This window comes from Lupinus angustifolius, unplaced genomic scaffold (genome assembly GCF_001865875.1).
Source record: "Lupinus angustifolius cultivar Tanjil unplaced genomic scaffold, LupAngTanjil_v1.0 Scaffold_114_29, whole genome shotgun sequence".
NCBI classification, from domain to species: domain Eukaryota; kingdom Viridiplantae; phylum Streptophyta; class Magnoliopsida; order Fabales; family Fabaceae; genus Lupinus; species Lupinus angustifolius.
The window spans coordinates 23,752-44,413 of record NW_017724951.1 but is presented as its reverse complement, the minus strand read 5'-3'; the positions used below and the strand labels follow the sequence as shown (position 1 = coordinate 44,413).

At 31.0% G+C, this 20,662-nt stretch overlaps 1 protein-coding gene, 1 non-coding gene and 1 pseudogene across 2 annotated transcripts; 2 read left to right on the top strand and 1 right to left on the bottom strand.

Moving 5' to 3' along the window:
- Positions 1–1,136: 1,136 nt before the first annotated feature.
- Positions 1,137–8,508, top strand: LOC109339835 (annotated as a pseudogene).
- Positions 8,509–13,277: 4,769 nt separating this feature from the next.
- On the top strand, positions 13,278–16,964 carry LOC109339834 (mRNA-decapping enzyme-like protein). Its single transcript, XM_019577355.1, has 8 exons — positions 13,278–13,491; positions 13,572–13,612; positions 13,729–13,778; positions 14,169–14,310; positions 14,628–14,684; positions 15,431–15,539; positions 15,829–16,092; positions 16,887–16,964. Exons 1-8 carry the CDS (start codon positions 13,330–13,332, stop codon positions 16,938–16,940), a joined length of 879 nt encoding a protein of 292 aa, XP_019432900.1. The 5' UTR covers positions 13,278–13,329; the 3' UTR covers positions 16,941–16,964.
- Positions 16,965–17,004: 40 nt separating this feature from the next.
- TRNAK-UUU lies at positions 17,005–17,076 on the bottom strand. Its single transcript has one exon. It is a non-coding gene; the product is annotated as a tRNA-Lys (tRNA).
- Positions 17,077–20,662: the final 3,586 nt, after the last annotated feature.

The following is a 20,662-nucleotide window of genomic DNA, read 5'->3' as shown; positions in this document are numbered from 1 at the left end:
TTTCTTTTATGTTTGAAGATCCAATTGTATGTAAAGTATAATTAGAAATTAAAAACAATTGGCAAATAGTAGAAATTTCAATTTTAAATTGAATTACCTTGCTTCGGGGCGGATTCGGGTTATGGTCTTTGCTATACCAAACCCGAACCCGAAATTTAAACCCGGGTAAAACCCGAGCCCAATCACATCGGGTTTTCCCCGTTAAATTCGGGTTCGGTTCGGGCGGGTACCTACAAGTTCAATTTTTATTGCCATCCCTACTGTTGCAGGTATTTCCACAGGTACCCATGGGTCGAGTTTTTTTTGCCAACCTCATACCTCATCAAATTTTAAATAAAGAGTAAATACATATTTTGATTCTTCAAAATTTTGATGTATATCAATTTGATCCAAAAAATTAAAAAATTTAAAATATTTCCAAATATATTGAGTATTAGTTAAATTAGTCTCTATTTGGTATGATAAAATATGTTAAAAAGAGTTAATTTGATTCATATTTGATATTTTTTAGAATCATTTTAAATTTTTCAATTTTGAGGGACCAAACTGATACTCATGAAAATTTTAAGGACCAAAATATGTATTTATGAGTTAAATATTGTATATAAATAAAAAATTTATGAGTTAAAATTTTAATTATTATTAATTTAACATTATTCCTATACATGAAAAACCAATCTAGCAAATTAAAATTTAAAGAATAATTATAGTAGAATAAATAATGCATGATAAATAAAATATAATGGTTATAGTGTTTTTATAAACTTTTTCCTAATTATTTTAATCTAAGGTACCCACTAAATCTTCTACGTCATAAGAAAAACTTAAATAAAGACAAATCATATAAATTGTGGGTCCTACTCCAGGAAGTCATTAAATACAAGATTAGAAGAGAGAAAAAAAAAAGACAACATGGAGAGGAAAAAAAGGAAAAAAACCCGAATTAGTATAATAAAACTCACAATTTGAATGATTTATCAAATTATAATAAAGTGTCCAAATATGATGAAGTGAGGTTATCTCAAATCAAGTTTCTCAAAGATATATGATTTCCTATTTAATGATATCTTAAAATTCTATATATAATTGAGGGATGACCTAATAATTAAATTAATTCTAGTGAAACAAAGGTTTGTACTTTCACATCATCTTCTACCTCTTCTCTTTCAACTCCCACACATTGAAGGAACCCTTACAATTATTCATTCTCTTAATTTCACTTTTACATTTTCAATCCATTTTTCTATGTAAATGTAAGTTCCTCCACACCCCAATTTTCAATCTTCTTTTCTCATCTCTCCTATCCCCCCAATTTTAGTTATACTCCTTTCTAGCTAGGGTTTGTTATAATATCTTCAACTAGGACCATTTTTGTATTCATGGGTTCAATTCTCACTATATTACTACTTCAGAGTTCATTTTCTTTACTGGGTTCATCTAATTGAATCCTTGTTTGTTTAGAATTAAAATAAAGAAATGATTTTTAAATATTCAACAGAAAAGTTAATTTGGTTATATCAGTAAATCAAAAAGCTATTTTGTGTATTTTTGGGAAAGATGGATTATTGGCATAATTTACTGTGTTGGGCAAATCAGATTAAATGACAAAAAGAAATTTTTCTTTTATGGAAAATGCAACTGGAAGTGTAAAGCTTGATCAAAAGCTGTTAGGTAACAAATAAAGAAATGAATTCAGAGGAGTAAAATACTAAAAATGAAGCTTTTGGTATCTAGTAAAAGTCCAACCAACTAAACATGCAAATGATATTAAACTATAATTTTTCGGTAAAAAATCTTAAACAAACAGGTTGTGAATAATATTTGACCAAAATCTGATATGGCTTGTTTTGTGGTCAGGAAAGTGAGCTGCTAGCCGTGTCCATAGAATAATGGCAGCGACGGAAAATAATGGGAGTGAAAAGGAATTAGCAGGAGTTAATGGTTTTCTGCAAGTGTCAGAGGCTTCTACTAGTGCTACTGGCTCTGCCGGGGATGTTGTTAATAAAGGAAGGGAAAAAAGACGGTCTTTCTTATGCCAACATCCTGCATTCGAGGAACAAGTTTGTTGGTGCGCTCGCTCTGTACGAACGTGTCCTAGAGAATGATAGTAGAAATGTAGAGGCTCTCATTGGAAAAAGGGATATGCCTGCAGATGCAGAGCATGGGAAAGCTTGCTTTTGACAGTTTTTCGGAGGCTATCAGGTTGGATCCTCAAAATGCTTGTGCCCTCACGCATTGTGGTATTCTGTTCAAAGAAGAGGGTCGCTTGTTGGAGGCAGCCGAGGTATGTCTACAACAGTTAATTATCTTCATGGTGAAAATTGCATGATGTTTTTGTTTTTCTTGCTTCAAGTGATGATATGAACTTTATCTTCGTAATAAAACTTCTAGGAAACTTAAAATTCTTATAGATTTATGAACATTTCCTTGATCACACTTAAAGCTTAGGTTCACTGAAGGTGTTACTAAGGCAGTAAGGCCTCAACACTTGGAACATTCTTTTGCTTAATCTTATACGAAACTCATATTTCACTACTATAACGTCATCTCCAAGGCCACTTATAGGAAATTGTACATGCCACCTAATACATATCTAAGTTTATTGTTGTTGGCTAGACCTTGATAGTGTCTTGCATTTGTTCTTGGTAGTAAAACTTGCAAAGTTTTAGTTCTATTCAATGTAAGTATAATGATTTGATAGGAAGAGAAGAAGTGGTAGTGTGCTTTCTGAACTTTTATAGTTATGATAGTTTTTGCTAACATGACCAAAATTAAATGCCTTCAATTTTTTGACTGTGCTGTCAAATTTCACCTTACAAAGGTAAATGCACAAGTTACATATAAAAAAATAAGGGTCATGCTAACCAATGCCTGGTTAAGGAGTCCAAACATATTCAAACTTCAAAGTATTGAATGCACCTCTTTCCGTTGCAAGTTTTCTATTTTTTGAATCATTAACCAGTGTCACTAGGAACTAATTAGCAGTTTCCTAAAAAATATTACACACGGGACATTATATTCCTGATTCCGGCCCACGGCTTCAAAAGGAGAAGACTTCACTTACCCTATCTGAATGTATCTTATTCATCATAGTTCTTGATTGCTTATAAGTTTAACAAGTTCATGCCTAAGTTTGCTGACTCTGAATTTAGGCACTTAAAGTGACCAAGAGTTACATGCACATCAGGATGATTCCCCTTAAATATGTAGATGCAGAATAATTAGCTACTAGGTAAGAGATATGCTAACAGTTTTTATTTTTTAGGAATATACATTTAGTTCATGCAGTTTTTGTTTGAGCAATGTGCAATGCAGATGTTAAGATTGCAAGCATATTTTACTTAAATAGCTTTGGCGCATAAAGGGATGAACACTTCCCTTAACTATTCAACTCTACCTGTTCCAATTATGGATTTGACAAGTTATTGTGAGATAGCTCTGAGGCCTTCCCTTTCCCTTCCTTCACCCCCAAAACCAACTCGCAAACAGACCCTTAGAGATTAGGTATAGGGCTCTGTTTGGTTTACTTTCTGAGCTATTTCTTGTCTGGTTTTCGGTTATTATGAGTTGTTAGCTTAATCTACACATCTTTCGTGTTATAGTGTTTACCAAATTACAAAATTTCAGCCGGCATTTTACTTTTTACTTTATATCTTCACCATTATAGTGTTTAAAGAAGTTAGTTATAATTATGACTTGAATTCATCATTGTTGATCAATTTATTTAATTGGAACAGTCATATAAGAAGGCTTTACAAGCGGATTCTTCATACAAAGCAGCTGCTGAATGCCTTGCCATTGTTTAAACAGACATCGGTACCAACACAAAGCTTGCAGGAAACACTCAGGAGGGAATTCAAAAATATTTTGAAGCACTCAAAATAGATCCACACTATGCTGTAATTCTCTCTCAGTTTCATTACAAGCACTTCGCTTTTATCATGAAACCCTGTTGATTTTTTCCTGTGTTGTGTTTGCATGATATATATTTGATTTTTATTTTTATATGTGCTTGTAGCCAGCATATTATAACCTTGGCGTGGTCTATTCTGAAATGATGCAATATGACATGGCCCTTACTTTCTACGAAAAGGCTGCGACCGAGAGGCCTATGTATGCTGAAGCATATTGCAATATGGGTGTAATTTTTAAAAATCGTGGTGATTTGGGAGCAGCTATGACTTGTTATGAGAGGTACTCTGCATATTTAGATCTTGGATTTCTTTTTCTGAGCCATGTTTTGCATGTACTTGATATTTATTTTTTAACGACTTCCACTGTTGGTTCTCATGGTCAGTTAATGTTTTCTGGCAGGTGTTTAGCTGTTTCACCTAACTTTGAGATTGCAAAGAACAATATGGCTATAGCTTTGACAGATTTGGGTACAAAGGTGACAGTTGACACATCGGAAATTCCACATACTGCTTAATGTTTTTCTGAAAAGTTATCACTATTTCCCCTTTTCTCTATTGTTTATTCCTTTTCTCTTTCAATTTTAATGGTGAAATACTTTAACTATTACCATTTTATTGTAATACTTCTCAAGGGATAGTTTTTCCTTGATATATTAATTCAACATCGATAAAATTTAAATCATGTGAAAGTTATCCAGAATTAGAGGGTGAGCCTTGGCATCACACTAAAAGTTGCTGCCTTGTGACATGACGATCATGGATTTTAGTCATGGAAACAGCCTATTTACTTATGGAGGTAAGGCTGTATAGATTTCACCCTCCTAGACCTACAATGGTGCATGATCATGGAAACAGCCTTTATACTTACGGGGTAAGGTTGTATAGGTTTCACCCTCCTAGACCTCATAATGGTGGCAGTCACATGCATTGGTCTTTTGGCATCCCTTAATGTTTATCTATTGGAGTATTACTCTGTCATCCCCTTTCCATGTCTAATGACTAATGAGATACCTCGACAAGTACGGATAGATTCTACCTTACTCATGAGACAGTTATTCTGGTGTACAGGTTAAATTGGAGGGGGACATCAACCAAGGTGTGGCTTTTTACAAGAAAGCTTTGTATTATAACTGACATTACGCTGATGCTATGTATAATCTCGGGGTTGCTTATGGTGAGATTCTTAAGTTTGATATGGTATGTCTCTGGCACACACATGCTAGATTTCTAGACACTCATTTGTATCTGTTATATTTATATTAATGTACATTACACATGCACATATTATTCTGTACTAATAACATTTGTTGAAATTCATATAGTATTCTACGAACTTGCATTTCACTTCAATCCACATTGTGTGGAAGCCTGCAACAATCTAGGTGTTATATATAAAGATCGCGACAACCTTGATAAAGCTGTAGAATGTTACCAGGTCACAATGATGATCACGTCAATTTGTTTTCACTCTTACTTGATTCCATAAAATTGTAATCACGACCTGTTGTTTTTGTTATGCAGCTTGCTTTGTCAATCAAACCTAACTTTTCACAGTCATTAAACAACTTTGGCGTTGTATACACTGTCCAGGTTAGGCATTTCACAATTCCTGAATTTGTGGTTATCAAATATCTTCAATGAGTAATTATGTTATCTTCTTTCTCCAGGGTAAAATGGATGCTTCTGCAAGTATGATTGAGAAAGCTATCATTGCAAATCCAACATATGCAGAAGCATACAATAACCTAGGTTGTTTTATCCTTTCTCTAATTATTTATTTTTTCAGTCAATGTATCTTTTTATCGTGGATTTGGAGAGTTGGAGGTGAAAGAAACTTTGATAAGGATGGGAAATGACAAGCTCGGCTTCATGATTAAGCATTGAACTGGACTCGAGCCAATCCTTAATGAGCCGACTCGGCTCATTTCCACCTTTACGGTGCTGAAGCAAGGACAAGATAGCTAAAATTGCTGTTGAACTTCATTTGACCTATAAAACATTCGGTGGAGGAGTTATGAATTTATTATTTATTATCAAAAGAGTTTTGAAAAAATGTAACTGACTTGAATTGGGTCCTGCAAGTTGTCCTCTCTCCCAAACGATTTTATGATTTTTTTCTTGTAAGTAATTAAAAAATTTAATTAAAAATTTGATTTATTGTAAAAGCGCAATGCAGTGAAACTCTGAAACATCTTTCTTTGTATTCTTATCTGTTGTATTCTTGTTTTTTCAGGAGTTCTTTATAGGGACGCTGGTGAAATCACTCAAGCAATTAATGCTTATGAGCAATGTCTTAACATTGATCCCGATTCTCGGAATGCTGGCCAGGTGTTGTGAATAATCACTGAATGTTTTGTCTTTGCTTAGTTCTGTAAATTCTTTAGATATGCACTTGAAATGTGTACAATAATACCCTACAGGCCTAGGTCTTCTGTTTACGGAATGGTTTATATCTGAATTTGATTTCACATAAAAACTAGATGTGTTTGTTATGGTGGTTTGCGGTGTTCATGATAGGAGCTTATTATGGTACTCGCGATTTAGTTTTCAAATTTTCTCATAGGAGAGTGAGGTTGGCATGAAGTTTATGGGATAGGATGAATTTGGGGTTTAAAAGGTGAAAAATGGCTTTTATACAGGAACAAGTTCTAAAATTTTGGTACAGCAATAAACTGAAGGATTTTGGATGGCTAGGGTGAAGCTTCATTGAAACAGACATCGGAGTATCAAATCGTAGAGTGTTTGGCAAGGTATGTGAGGCAATCATAAGCCAGTCAAACTTATTTGACCAAAAATAAGCTTGTAGCCCTGATTAATGAGAGAGAATTTCGGTAAATCCCTCGGTTTATAAGCCCCTTAAAGTGACTTATGCCTTATAATCCCTTTACTTATAGGCTCTTTTACATCATTTTACCATTTCAGCTAGTTTTACCAAACAGATTATCTTATCAGCCTTCAACTCTTGGTTTTTCAGGCTTCAATCAACTTTTCAGCCTCCAGCTAGCTTTTAAGCCACTTTTTGCAACCCAGCCTTAAAAGGGGAATAGTATGGCATTGAGTACCTATGTAACTTGAAAAGAGAAAGTTAATGTCTGTTATTTGCCCGTGGATAGCATGATTTTGTCTCATTTTAAATCATCGTAATGTGAAGAACCGTTTGCTTGCAATGAATTACATAGATGAAGGAAATGATGACAAACTTTTTGAGGCTCACAGGTTGAAGTTACCTCCTTCCAAAGTTTTATAAATGCTATGTCAATGAACATCATTTACGATAGAGCATTGTGATGTTGTCCGGTCTATGTAGTCGACCCCACCTAGTGAGATTAAGGTTTGGTATTTGTGGTAGAAAGAATTGTCCTTAAATATATTACATGAATGATAAATACTCTATGCATTATGCTGGTTTGGTATTTGTGGCCAGCATTAATCAGCATGAACCTGCTCGAATACATTTTTCATCTGTCCCAATCATATGCTCTTTATCATTTGCACTTAGTTTGCTTTTGGCACTTAGATCTTCGGCTGCAGCATGATTGTTAGCATATTATTTCTAATTTCTCCTTGTGTATCGAAGAGTTGGTTCATTTGGAACAGTGCTTAGTTAATCATAGCTACCAGCCAAGTATTTACTTTTCCTTCCATGTATTTAACTCATCCATGAGCTATAATGTTAGAATCTAGAAACAAGGTGCCATTTTATATAATGTTCTCTTTTTAAACTTTTTTTACATGTTTAGTGATTATTGAATCAATTTTGAACTTCATGTATTTAATTTGATTTGTGCTACATTGAAACTTGTTTTGCTTGACTTTCAGGTGACGTGGATCGGTTATCCCAACACAACAGGATTGCCGGCAATTGATTATAGAATCACTGATTCACTGGCAGACCCTCCGAAAACAAAACAGAAGTAGACCTCTTCAAGAACTTCTGTATTCTCTTGTCATTGATCTGTACTAGAGCAATTCTCTACAACTCTTGTATATCTTATTAGCTTACGACACTTTTCCTAAATTCCAGGCATGTTGAGGAGTTAGTTAGATTGCCGGAGTGCTTCCTTTGTTACAGCCCTTCCCCCGAGGCTGGTCCGGTGTGTCCAACTCCTGCTCTTTCTAATGGCTTCATCACGTTCGTTAGTTTTAACAATCTTGCGAAGGTATTGATTGTGTTAAATTTGTTATCTATATATCTGTTTTTGTTTACCAAGAACAAATTGTTAAAGGTAGGTCATATCCCTGACTCGTGTGTTCTTTTGTTTCATCAGATTACACCTAAAGTATTGCAGGTTTGGGCAAGGATTCTATGTGCAGTTCCAATTTCTCTTCTCGTGGTAAAAAGTAAACCATTTTGCCGTGATAGTAGAATAATTCATAAAATTGCTTATTGTCTAGCCCTAGAAATAGAAATAATATCAATTTCATCTCCTCCTTGATGGCGATGTTGTGGATCAGAGAGTCGATATGGTGGACCGACTATTGGAGGGTCAATGTAGTGTGATAGTATGTTGGTATGAGTCTTTGTGACCTTTAAATAAGTTGGTGTTTATTGAAAACGAATTTATCTTATCCAATTTTATTGAAAACGAATTTATATTATCCTATATTTTATTGAAAACGAATCCGATACGTGTCTTGATATTTATTTTATTTTTTGGATACTCTATGGATACGTATCCTTTACGAATCTGAACGTATCTATATCGGATACATGTCAGACACCGACACATGAGGGTGTTTGGCGAATCCATGTTTCAGAGCAATGATGGATATCAGGTTATATGTCTTTTTGTATTCCTAAAGTTTTTTATGGTCCTATTGAAGCTCACATTTTGTTATTAATGCATGGTAGGATTGTGTTGACTACAAGTCTAGTTTTTAACCTGAGTGATTCAGTTAGGCATGTGGAGTCATTTAAATAAGAACCTTCTCGTATAAAACGTGTTTGCATCCTATAAGAAAAATTAAGGAATTCAGCATTTTCCTTCTGTTGTCATGCTTATGTACGTAAGTATGTTGTGTGGTTGTGCATTACAAGGTTATTTGTAACTTCATTGTTCTTTAAGCCTATTTTATTTGCACTAATATAAGTTGTTTAATATGTTTGAGCCAGATCTTTCATTGGTTTTGTTGAATGTTAAACAGAGTTGAAAATTACTTGCAATTATATTTTAGCTTATGCTTCTCACTTTTTTTATTATATGTTGTTGTGAACACCCACTTTTTTGTCCAGCCCACAAAAAGTCTAAAACATTTTTCAAAAAAATTAAATCAATGTTGTTAAGGTTCCTAAATCTAAGTGATTTAGGTTAACCAAAAATTCAAAAAAAAAAAAAATAACAAAACAAAATCAATGTTGTTAAGGTTCCTAAATCTAAGTGATTAAGTTAACCAAAATTCAAAAATAATAAAAAATAAACATGTTGTATTAAAATTCATACGTCTAAGTGATTAAGTTAATCAAAATTCAAATCCAAAGTGACTTTATTTTATTTATTTTAGTATTTTCGAAATTATGATATTAAATTAATAAAAAATAATTAAAACTACTTTGATGGTTTTCTATAATTATTTTTGGATTAATTAAAATAATTAAATACACTTACAAACTAATTTGAATTAAAAAATGAGATAACAAAACAAATAGTAAAATGTTGGTTAAAGTGAAAATTGGTTAACCTTTTAGGGATTTAGTAGTTAAATTTTCATTATAAATAGAGCTTACATTAAACAAAAAAAAAGTACATTTTAAATATAACAATGTGAAATAACATAAAAAAGGTGCTCCGAGGAAAGTGCATAGCCAAAAGATCGAGTGTAGACGGATACATCTTAGTGCGGTACTCTCCTTCTCTGGCTGAATCACAATCGCCAGATCTAGATACTTTCCTTGCCTTGGCGTTGACTTTCTAGTCCTCCAATCACATGTAAAAACATATCCCTAGTCTACGTGTAACCTGCCACACTTGGTCAGTGTACTAGTGTGAGCGCAGGACGCAGACAAGACCACGGTTGAACCTGTGCACCCTTCAACTCAACCCATCAGACTGCAGCACGTGTCCCTGCACAATAAGCTTGCAAGCGTCAACCAATCTGTTTCTAACAAATGTCCTGAGACTTTCCAAACAACAACACTCTAATATCCTCGAATAATCAAAGATGGAGAGAAGGTTATCTTGGAGGCTTTTTCTTCTCAACTCATCTCGAAAGGTCTCGCTATGCTACTTTTTTTCACTCGATTAATTCCCAAAATCCCAAAATAAATATCAAAATAAATACTTTTCATAAGAAATAAAATTTGCGAACTGAGAGCTTCTTTCTTCTCAACTCATCCTTCAGACAGTCATGTTACGCCGCTTCTATCCTTAATTAAAATACTCAACCAACAAACATTTTTATACTAAAGAACTACGCAAGCCTTCCTTCATCCTCTTAATATGGATACGTAGGACCAAGGTACATCTTGTCACCATAACTAAAATAAATAAATAGTTTTACTCATTTAAATTAATTAATTAACCAGATAATTTAATAATAAAAAATAATAATAATAAAGTCATATATAAGTGAAGGGTAGCGCCTAAGGCGGACAGATAGGATGCTAATACCTTTCCTAATCTTGTAACCGACTCCCGAACCTGGATATCAAAAATCCAAAGCTTAATGTAATTGAGCTTAAAAGATTTGTTTACGTTTTTACCTATAAAATGTAGTAACGACTCTAAATAAGTCGTACAGCCGAAAGTCGGGGCGCGAAAGTTGTGCACATGCAGTGGTTTTAATCTTCATGAATCATGACCTAAATTTTATCATTCATTGTTTTAATACTTTTATTTCTATAGAAATGGATGCCAAAGCATGCTATGCAAATTGTGTTTGGTCGTATGGCTTCTTATACACCTTGTAAACTAATATCCCTTGTTTCGTGTAGTTTGGACACATTTCCATATGCCGGAACAACCACAACATGTGAATCTCTATACATGGGAGTTCCATGTGTCACAATGGCGGGTTCTGTCAAGACCAATGGAGTTAATACAACACAGTCATCTAAGCTTAATAATATACACAGATGTGAAGAAAATGGTGGGTCATTGAATCACAATAGTAAACAAGGAAATTCAAGTTGAGCTTCATCTGAGAATCCTTTAGTAGTATGATTCAAGGGTGTTGAACTTTTGTTTCAATAGGTGCAGTGTTAGGTTGCATGATATATTTTGTGGCAGCAACCACAGCATCAGAACAAGTTATAACTGGCACAAACAAAATGACAATTCTTTGGGGGAAAGATGCATAGGCAATCTGTGCTGTGATATTTTAACCCTGGATTTTTCATATCCCTCCATCCAAATGACATACATTATACATTGAGCTCATCTTTTTTCCCATAAAATATAAAATATGTCATTTCACATATAGTCTGTTGTGTTTGATCGGAAAAATATTTAATTATTAAACTCGTAATTTAAAAATATTTTTTTCAACACAACAAATAACCTATGGAATGAGACACTTTATATGACAGTAGATATGCTCCCAAAATAACTACATATATATATATATATATACACACATCTTGTTCATATGTAGTATTACATCATGAGTTTCCAAACCATAACACACACATACATATAAGAATAGTATATTTTTTTAAAGTAATTTATATATATTATTATGTATAATATATGAAAGAGTTATGTGACGCAAAAATAATTGATAGGCAAAAGAAAAAAAGCCTCACAAAGATTTAATTGACTATTTAATTTAAAAATTGATGTTAATACTCTCCACTAAAATTTAAAGAATAATAAGCTGAAAAATGTGGTATTAATATTTTATATAAGACTCACTTGTTTATACAATTATACCCATATAATATGTAGAAGTTCACTACACTCCCCTTCGTGGGAAGCATACTCTAGTTTTTTTTTTCATAACAAAATATATATTTAGAGAAGAAAAATATATATACTGACAATGTAAATGTTTTATACAATGACAACTCATCATTCTTTATATATTTTTAATCACTATTGACTTTTAAAAGAAATTAATACAAATGAATGATAAATGATATACTCACTATGTAAAAATCTTTACACTAATAGTGCATAAATATTAGTTTCTTATATTTATTGGGTCCTTATATTTATCTAATCTTTGTGATTGTATGACTTTTTTTAATCTACATTATAATCTGAATATGGACCACTAATGAACACTTCGTTGCTTCCATGTCTTTAGATAGACTAATTCTTGTGAGGATCTAGCTTATGTGGGAGAAGTTATAGAAACATTTCTATATTTTGTGTCTTACTTCACTTAATTTATTTCCTCTACAATATTGGGAATTTGATGGAGTGTAATTACTAAGTTTAATTTCATGGCTGTAAGTTGTTCTTTGGGTTGAAGAAGTTGACATCACATATTACAAGCATGGACTAGGTTAAAATCTAGGTAGTTAACATTGATTGAGTCTTGAGTTGGTTAGTTGTATTTAATTTAAGCTAAAGTTTATGTTAACTTGATTCTATTTATTTGACATTTGTGAGTGGTGATTTAGTTAATGATTATTTGTAGAAGTCCTAGCTACATAATTACATGTTTTGTGTCATTAATGAAGTCCATACAAAATTTAAATTGAACGATTTAATTGGTTACAAAAACTTTTCAAGACCTATGGGAAAAGAATGACTTACTAATTTTAAACTCAAGAAATAGTTTTAAATTATATTTATAGTTAAGTATTAATGAACTAAATTTAATTTTTTTTATTTATCATGTAATTTTAAAAAATAAATCAAATTAAAAAATTCTATAAACCAATCATTCAGTAAAGAAAGATAGAAAGAAAATTGATCAATCACTTTCTACTAATAATGTTGTTTTTGATTTATTATGAATGTAAGACACAAAATTTAGACAATAAATCTTTGTTCTATAGTTTGATTCTTTTGCAAAAAAAATTAAAAATGGAATAATTATTTGAGTTACCCAAATAAACTAATTCGAGTTGAGTCGAATAATTTGTGAACTTTAATTAAGTTGAATTCGGGTCGAGTTTCAAACTAAACAAATCTTTATTGAGTTCAACTGAGTTGAGCTCTAATTCGACTCAATTTAGCACATTTCTAACCCTATTATATATATATATATATTGGTACATTTTTCTAACCCTATTTGATTATAAGTTGAAAAGACTAGCTTTAAAAAAACAACAAAACAATTGCTATCTATTTCATTTCCTTTTTCCATTAAAAAAAGAAAGTAAAAATAGTGATGTGGACATGTGGTGATGATCCTCGTTTTTGGTCGAAGTAGATTCAACCTTGAACTTTGTGATGTTAGTTAGAAAAACAAAAACCCATTACAACAATCTTTCTCTCAAGTTTCTGACAAAGAACAACAACAAAAAATGTCTGATGAGAGTAAGAAATTATCACCAAATCTTGATGAAAAAACCACAAAAGTGTTGAATCTCACTGTTCTCCAACGTATGGATCCTTTCATCAATCAGATTCTCTTCATTGCTGCTCATGTTTCTTTCTATGACTTCAATCTTCAAACTAATCAATGGGTTTGTTCTTTTCCACTTCTTTTAACATTTATTTTCGTTTTTTTTCACTTCACATTTTTGTTATCTCTCTTTGTTTATAGAGTCGTAAGGATGTTGAAGGGTCACTCTTTGTTGTCAAAAGGTGATGAACAACTTCGCTCTTTTTCTCACTCTAATGTTTATTTTGTATATTGTTGTTGCTGTTTTTATTCATGAGTACTTGTGAGTTTGTTATTATTTTTTCTATTTTTGTTTCAGGAATTCGCAACCTCGCTTTCAGTTTATCGTAATGAATCGAAGAAATACAGGTTCAGATTTATATATCTTATGTATAACATGATATGAGTCTTTGTTATTTTTATGAGGAAGGTTTAAACCATTGATCTTATTTTAATGCAACATTAGAAGAAAATAAGATGAATGACCTAAAGTTAATTAGTATATGTAAAATGGTTTGCAATGGTGTAAAGTGACCCCTCCATGTTTGTTTGGTAAATTATTCACAACCATGATAATGATACATTAAGAGAAACTGAACTCTTTGCTCATATTATTACTCCAAAATTCGTATTTAACAATGTATATTTAACAACGTTCGTAATTAGAGTACTGTTAAATGATAGGCGGAAAGAAATCATTAGCTGTGAAGTAAGTGCTATTAAATTTGATAATTTATGTGTATGTTTCATACTTGGCAGAAAACCTAGTGGAGAATCTGCTTGATTTTGAGTATGAACTTAAAAAACCTTACTTATTGTATCGGAATGCTGCCCAAGATGTTAATGGTATATGGTTTTACGATCCAGATGAATGTGAAGAAGTTGCAAATCTCTTTAATAGGTATAGTAACTTTTCTATAATAAATTTTTTTATGTTGTGTAATTAGGTTTTTGTGGAAAAAGATATGTTATCTACATGCATATTCCAAAGTTTGTCTCAAATTAACCACAATATGACATATTAGTTAGAAAAATTAAACATTTACGACTTTATCTATTTTTGTTTCATTATTATTGGTTTGAGACAGACTTAGCGACATCATTGGGGACAATATATCTCATCCCATTTTCACATACATTTTTATGCTCTACTAATTCATGCCCAATCTAGACTCTTAGCTTTTTTCTTTGCATTTATTTTCCAAATTTATTTTACAGAATACTTAGTGCATACCCAAAGGTACCTTCAACTACAACAATGCCTTCTAACAAAAGGTAAGGATTCTTAGAAAGATTGAAGAACGTTGTGATAAATATATCTTTCAAGTGTAACACCTTTCTCATCATAATTTATATTTGTAAATGTGTTATATTCATATTGCTATTGGCTGCTTATATGTTAATAATTCCAAATAATATTCTCGTTGGTATTGTATTTATGGAGAAACTTTGTTATTTCAAATTTGGTAATAAATTTATTTAATAATTTGGTTTATTGCATAACATTGAGTCCTCCTTCCATTCCAGAAATCAAGTAGCTGAGTGCTTCAGCTTTGCATTCATCACACCCAGAATAAATTACTTATATTGTTTCGATAATCTTTACCTGCTATCTCATTATAGTGTTTTTGGAGTCGGTCGTTATGTATGTTACTACAATCTAGGATCAACTATATAAATCTGTACAAGAGAAAAAAGTATGTATTAACAGTGTAGGATTATTATACATTATAACTGCATCATTCACCATTCATGTTTAATTATTATTGATTTTACAAATGAATAGTTGATAATATACCGACCGTATATAAATCTTTACATTAACCAATGTATAGATTTACACTCTTTATAATGAGAAACTCAATATAAGTATTACCTTGGCATGTTGTTTCTTGTCCATTGAATGTACTTGCTCAAAATTTCATATTTATTCACTCCCATCCACTTAATTACTTTTCCTAGTTGAGTTGATAAGTGATTATAGTTGCAAGCTTATCCTTGATGTTGCATATATAATGTAGTGTGTTTGAGGAACTTGAGCCAGTGTCAGTTATAACAGAAAGTCCTCTACACTTATCTCAATCTTCAAAGGATGCTCATGAAGATCCTCTATTTCCCAACTTCTTCAGTGTAAGCAATCTACTTTGGACAAGGATCTGTTGTTCCCAAGCACGTCTCAAGTCTGTCCCAAACCAATCAAAATGAAACAAAAATAGAAAAAGTTATGTATATTTAATTTTTTAACTGACATGACATATTTTGATTAGTTCGGGATAAACTTTGGGAGAGATCATTGTCCATCTACATGCATATCAATTTGTCAGCTTTTTTATGAACACTTCCACTATGCCAAATTTAACATTTTATTCTATTGTATCATGCATGTGACTTTAGAATTTTTTTGGTTCAATTTTTGCAGACATCTAAGGTTACTGAACAATATGCTTCTATTGAAACAATTAACAGTGGAAATCAAGTGAATAATCTTCCTAAGCCTTCTACATATTTTTCATCAACTTCTTCATCTTCAGTGTTAATTCCACCTATTTCTTCACATCCAATGCTTCAACCTTTTCCACCACCTAATCCATCTCTTTCTCTTGCTCCTATTTCTAACTCAACTTCAAGTAAACCTGTTATCACTAGGGATAAAGTTCGTGATGCACTTGTATCATTATTTCAGGTATTTCATATTGTTTTGTTCCTTTGTATTTCTTGACTAATGAAAATAATTGTTTGAACTTTTTTTTTTAATTTTCATTTGATTTTATTAGGTGGATATAACTTACTAAGCAAACTCACTTTAGAGGATTTTTTTTGTGTGTGCCTGAAATGAGTTTGAGAATAATTGAAAAAGCGAGAGGGTAAAATAATGATTTTATGAACTTAACTTCTCACCATGTCATTTTATTACGAGTTATGGCTATATACATAAATATTTCTTAGATCTCATCATTAAGTAGAAGTGTTATGTATTAGATTGTTTTTTTTTCTCTTGATAAAATACAATTTCTATCTAAAGTAAAACTCTATTTACTTTGCAAGACAATTGAAGTATCAAAATATAAATTAGATGTTGAAATGGTTGAAGCTAGTGGATATAAAGTGACCATTTGGTTCAAATCAGGCCAAAAAAATTCTAAAAATAACATAGATGTTGAAATGATGAATGTGTGCTGTTTTTTATTATCCATTTTGTCAAGAATCTAAATCATTTATACTAAAAGTTTATGTCTATATATCAATATAATTATGTTTTGTCAAATAATTAAATATGTTAGTATAACAATTAATGAGAAATTAAATAAGATGTATTTTTATATTAAGCAAAATCCTATTGAGTTGATATAGAGGGTTATAAAACTTTTGATATATATGATTTCTATTTATTTGTGAAAGGTTACATTTTTATGCATATTCCTTATGAACATATAAAATAATTTCTTCACTAATGGAATTTAAATTTTGGTGTTCCAGGATGATGAATTCATGGATATGATGTTCCAAGCATTATTGAAGCTGAATCATTGATGAATTGTTTGAACTTCAAAGGTTATAATGAATAGATAAGGAAATTGCAAATAAAATTGAAAAACGCCGTCTGTGGGGATCGAACCCACGACCACGTGGTTAAAAGCCACGCGCTCTACCACTGAGCTAAGACGGCTTTGTTGTTATGTTTTCTAAATTATAATAATCATACGTACAACTTACGCGCTCTACCTTCAACGCTTTATATGTCTATGAGTTAAGACCAACTTAAACTATACATTTTTCTGCTTAGACTACGTGTAACATTAACAACATGTTGGAATTAACTCTCCCAAGTGAAGGTTTTTCCGTAGCAAATAGTCAAATCTAGGGGTGAACATGAGTTGAATAAGGTTTCTCCTTTATTAGACCTTAATATTAATAGGATCGTTTTTTGAACTCGAACACGACCTAGATTTGGAGCTAATTCGACCTTAGATATTGATTTGGGCCAGTCATTGAACCTGTATCCGACCTAGACCCAATTAAATATAATGTATATTTTTTTTAGATAAAGTATTCTCAATATTTTACTTATTATTATAGATATGTCATTTGACATATATAATGATATATGTATATATGATAAAAAAATTAGAAAACTAATGATACTTTCCACCAAAAAGATGTTATTACTCTATACAAAATTGAGTAGAGATACGTATAAACATGATGAGTGAGTGGCCATGTGGTGGGATCAGGCTGAGTCATGTTTGTAGTCTACCAAACCCTAAATATTGTTTGGGTCTAATTTTTGAACATGACCCTAGACTCTATCCCATATAGGCCCGACCATGATCGTCCAAATCAAATGAGTGGGTAGAGTTAGGTCATGCTCACCCTAGACTCAAAATATTGCCTAAAGAAAATCAAGTATGTATCACTTAAATCAATCGCCATTATATACAACTATACATTTTATATTCGATAATACCATTTTTATTTAAAATTGCTTCAATGGTTAGTTTTAGTAAAGTTTATGACTCCTTTAAAGTGAATTAAGTTATATCATTGAATATGAAATGAATGGATGAGATAATTATATTCAACTAATGAACAATGTGGGAGGGGACTCTCACACACTCCAAAATAAATTAATTTATTTTCCAAAAAGGTGAAGGGATATCTTTGTAGTAGAAAAAAGTATTTTATCTTATCTTATGTATAAGGCATTGTATATTTCATATGCAACATTTATTTTTTCTCTAATTTGACATTTGTTTATCATTAAGAAATAATAAATTTATGAAATTTTCAAGAAGCTTTAAGATGATAAAATTGTAATATCATAATATTTTTTAAAACAAAACAACAAAATAAAAGTAATTATCATCATTGGTTTGATTAATATACTTAAAGACACCTTATATAATAGAGGACTGGGAAGTTTTTTTAATGCATTTAGGACATTACTACATTTCTTGATTGTAAAAGCACATGTTCCTTAAGAAATATATCATTTATGGTTTCCCCCTAATATACCATTTATCTTTATATGGTCATTAATTTTCTCCATTATTTACGTGAATTTAATAACATATTAAATAAGATAAATATAGAAAATAACAACCCATACACTCTTCTAATAACTTCTATACAAAACAGACAAATAAGTATAAAAAATCTTCAGAATGGAATTGATGCAGTAGTTAAAAAATCTTCAGAATGGAATTGATGCAGTAGTTAGGAAAATGGACATGTTCATCTAATTGTGTAAGACTTCGTTAGATTTTCAAGATTACCAAAAGGTCAGGGTTCGATTCTTGACAACAACATTTATTAGAAGAGTCAATCATACACCTAAAAGTAATTAATTTTTTACTCAAAAAAGTAAGGGAAAATACTATTGGTACTACAAAAAAACTCAATTAATGGATGTAAGCTTCTAACAACTTAATAGAGACATTTTTCTCGTGTTGCATCAAATAAGACAATGACACTCTCATGCATGGTTTCTATCATCCTTAATTAACACAGCATTTTAATGCTCTCCCTCTAATATTGGAAACATAACTAACCAAACATCCAAACTTTATTTTCTTTTTCAGAAAATAGAAGAAACCCATTATTCTTTCCTACCATTATCACCAATCAACTTCAGCAAATTCATTGCTTCTAAGTCACGTCATTTTTTTGTACTATCTTATACTTCAAATAACCATGCATATCAAGAACAAAAGCTGCTTTCACCTCATTGTATGCATTTTATTGGTTTTCTTATGCTACATGTAAAAAAAGATCTTTGTAATTTTTTGGGGTACATAAGGCTATGGTAATTCAATATTTATAATATTTAGAGTGAGTTATCAAGTATTGACTCAACGTTTTCACAATAGATAATTTAAAATAAGTTTTGTTCAATGAAGTATTTAATAATTGTCCTTATATGTTATACTATGTATCTTAAAGGAAACAAATCAAATAGATGAAATATGACAACCCTTAAATCAATAAACCACATCTTGGAGCATAGTTTAACATAAACTTAACAAGTCTAATCAATTGAACCAATTAAATAATTAGACAGGTTCTAATTTAATTTTAAAGTATATAATATTTTTTGGGTAGAGTAAGAAATAATATGTATATATAATATCTGAAAAAGAGTAAATAATATAATGCTGTATTATATTTTAATACAAATATTATACTAATAAATAATGTAATAATATAATAATAAAAAACACTTTTTAGTCTGCAGAATGAATAAAATAATATATTCGAATGTAGTAGTTTAACAAAGTAATCTAGACAATCAATTATTATATTATTCTTAAAAATAAAAAAATAATATATTTTAGTAAATTGATAAATTAAAATTTAAATTTAATAGACCATCCAATTTAGTCTCAATGATTCATTTATTCCCGAAGCATTAAATTGTCAATTAAGTTCCTCCATCCATAGTGGGATGATTTGTCAATATTAATTTGTTGATATGACACATTAAATTCTAAATAAGAATGAGCCGTGTGTCAATCTCCTAGTGGGTAAAGCTTAAGGACGAGACTTGGTTTTAAACCTCACAAAAGGCAAATAGAATTTTAATTTATATAAGGATTGAAATGATATAGAGGTTTATAGTTGAGTCATACACAATATAAATATTAATATATTAAAAAAATCTGATAATAGGATAGGATAGAGCAATTGTAGGTTAATTCACTTTAGTTCCATTTGAGTCTTTAGCCAAATTTAACACTATATATTCCAATTGATTAAGTTTTATAAACTTCTAATTGGAATGATAAATTTTTTGAGTAAGAAACTAATCCCTTTCGGGATTTGTGGTTGCCCCGCCTAACAAACGTCGCTCATAGGAATTGAACCATCAACATTGGAAATCTAATAAAGCATTACACTACTAGATCAACATCTTGATGGTTAATTGGAATGATAATCTTTGATATGTATATATATATATATAAGGAGAGAGAAATAATTTAAATCTATTTTTATATATTAAGAGGAAAGATTCACGTACTCCTATAGTAATTTTTTTAAACTTACTTCTCATTTCAACCATCAATTCTAGTGAAATACAATAGTTTGAGTTAGTGAATAGATCTAAATCATTAGATATTCATAGAATTGATGGTTAGGATGTAGAGTAAGTTTAAGTAAGTGGATCCTCACTCATTATTAATATAAGAAGAATATAATTATAAATAATCATAAGATATAATATATATATATATATATATACATATATATAATTGAAT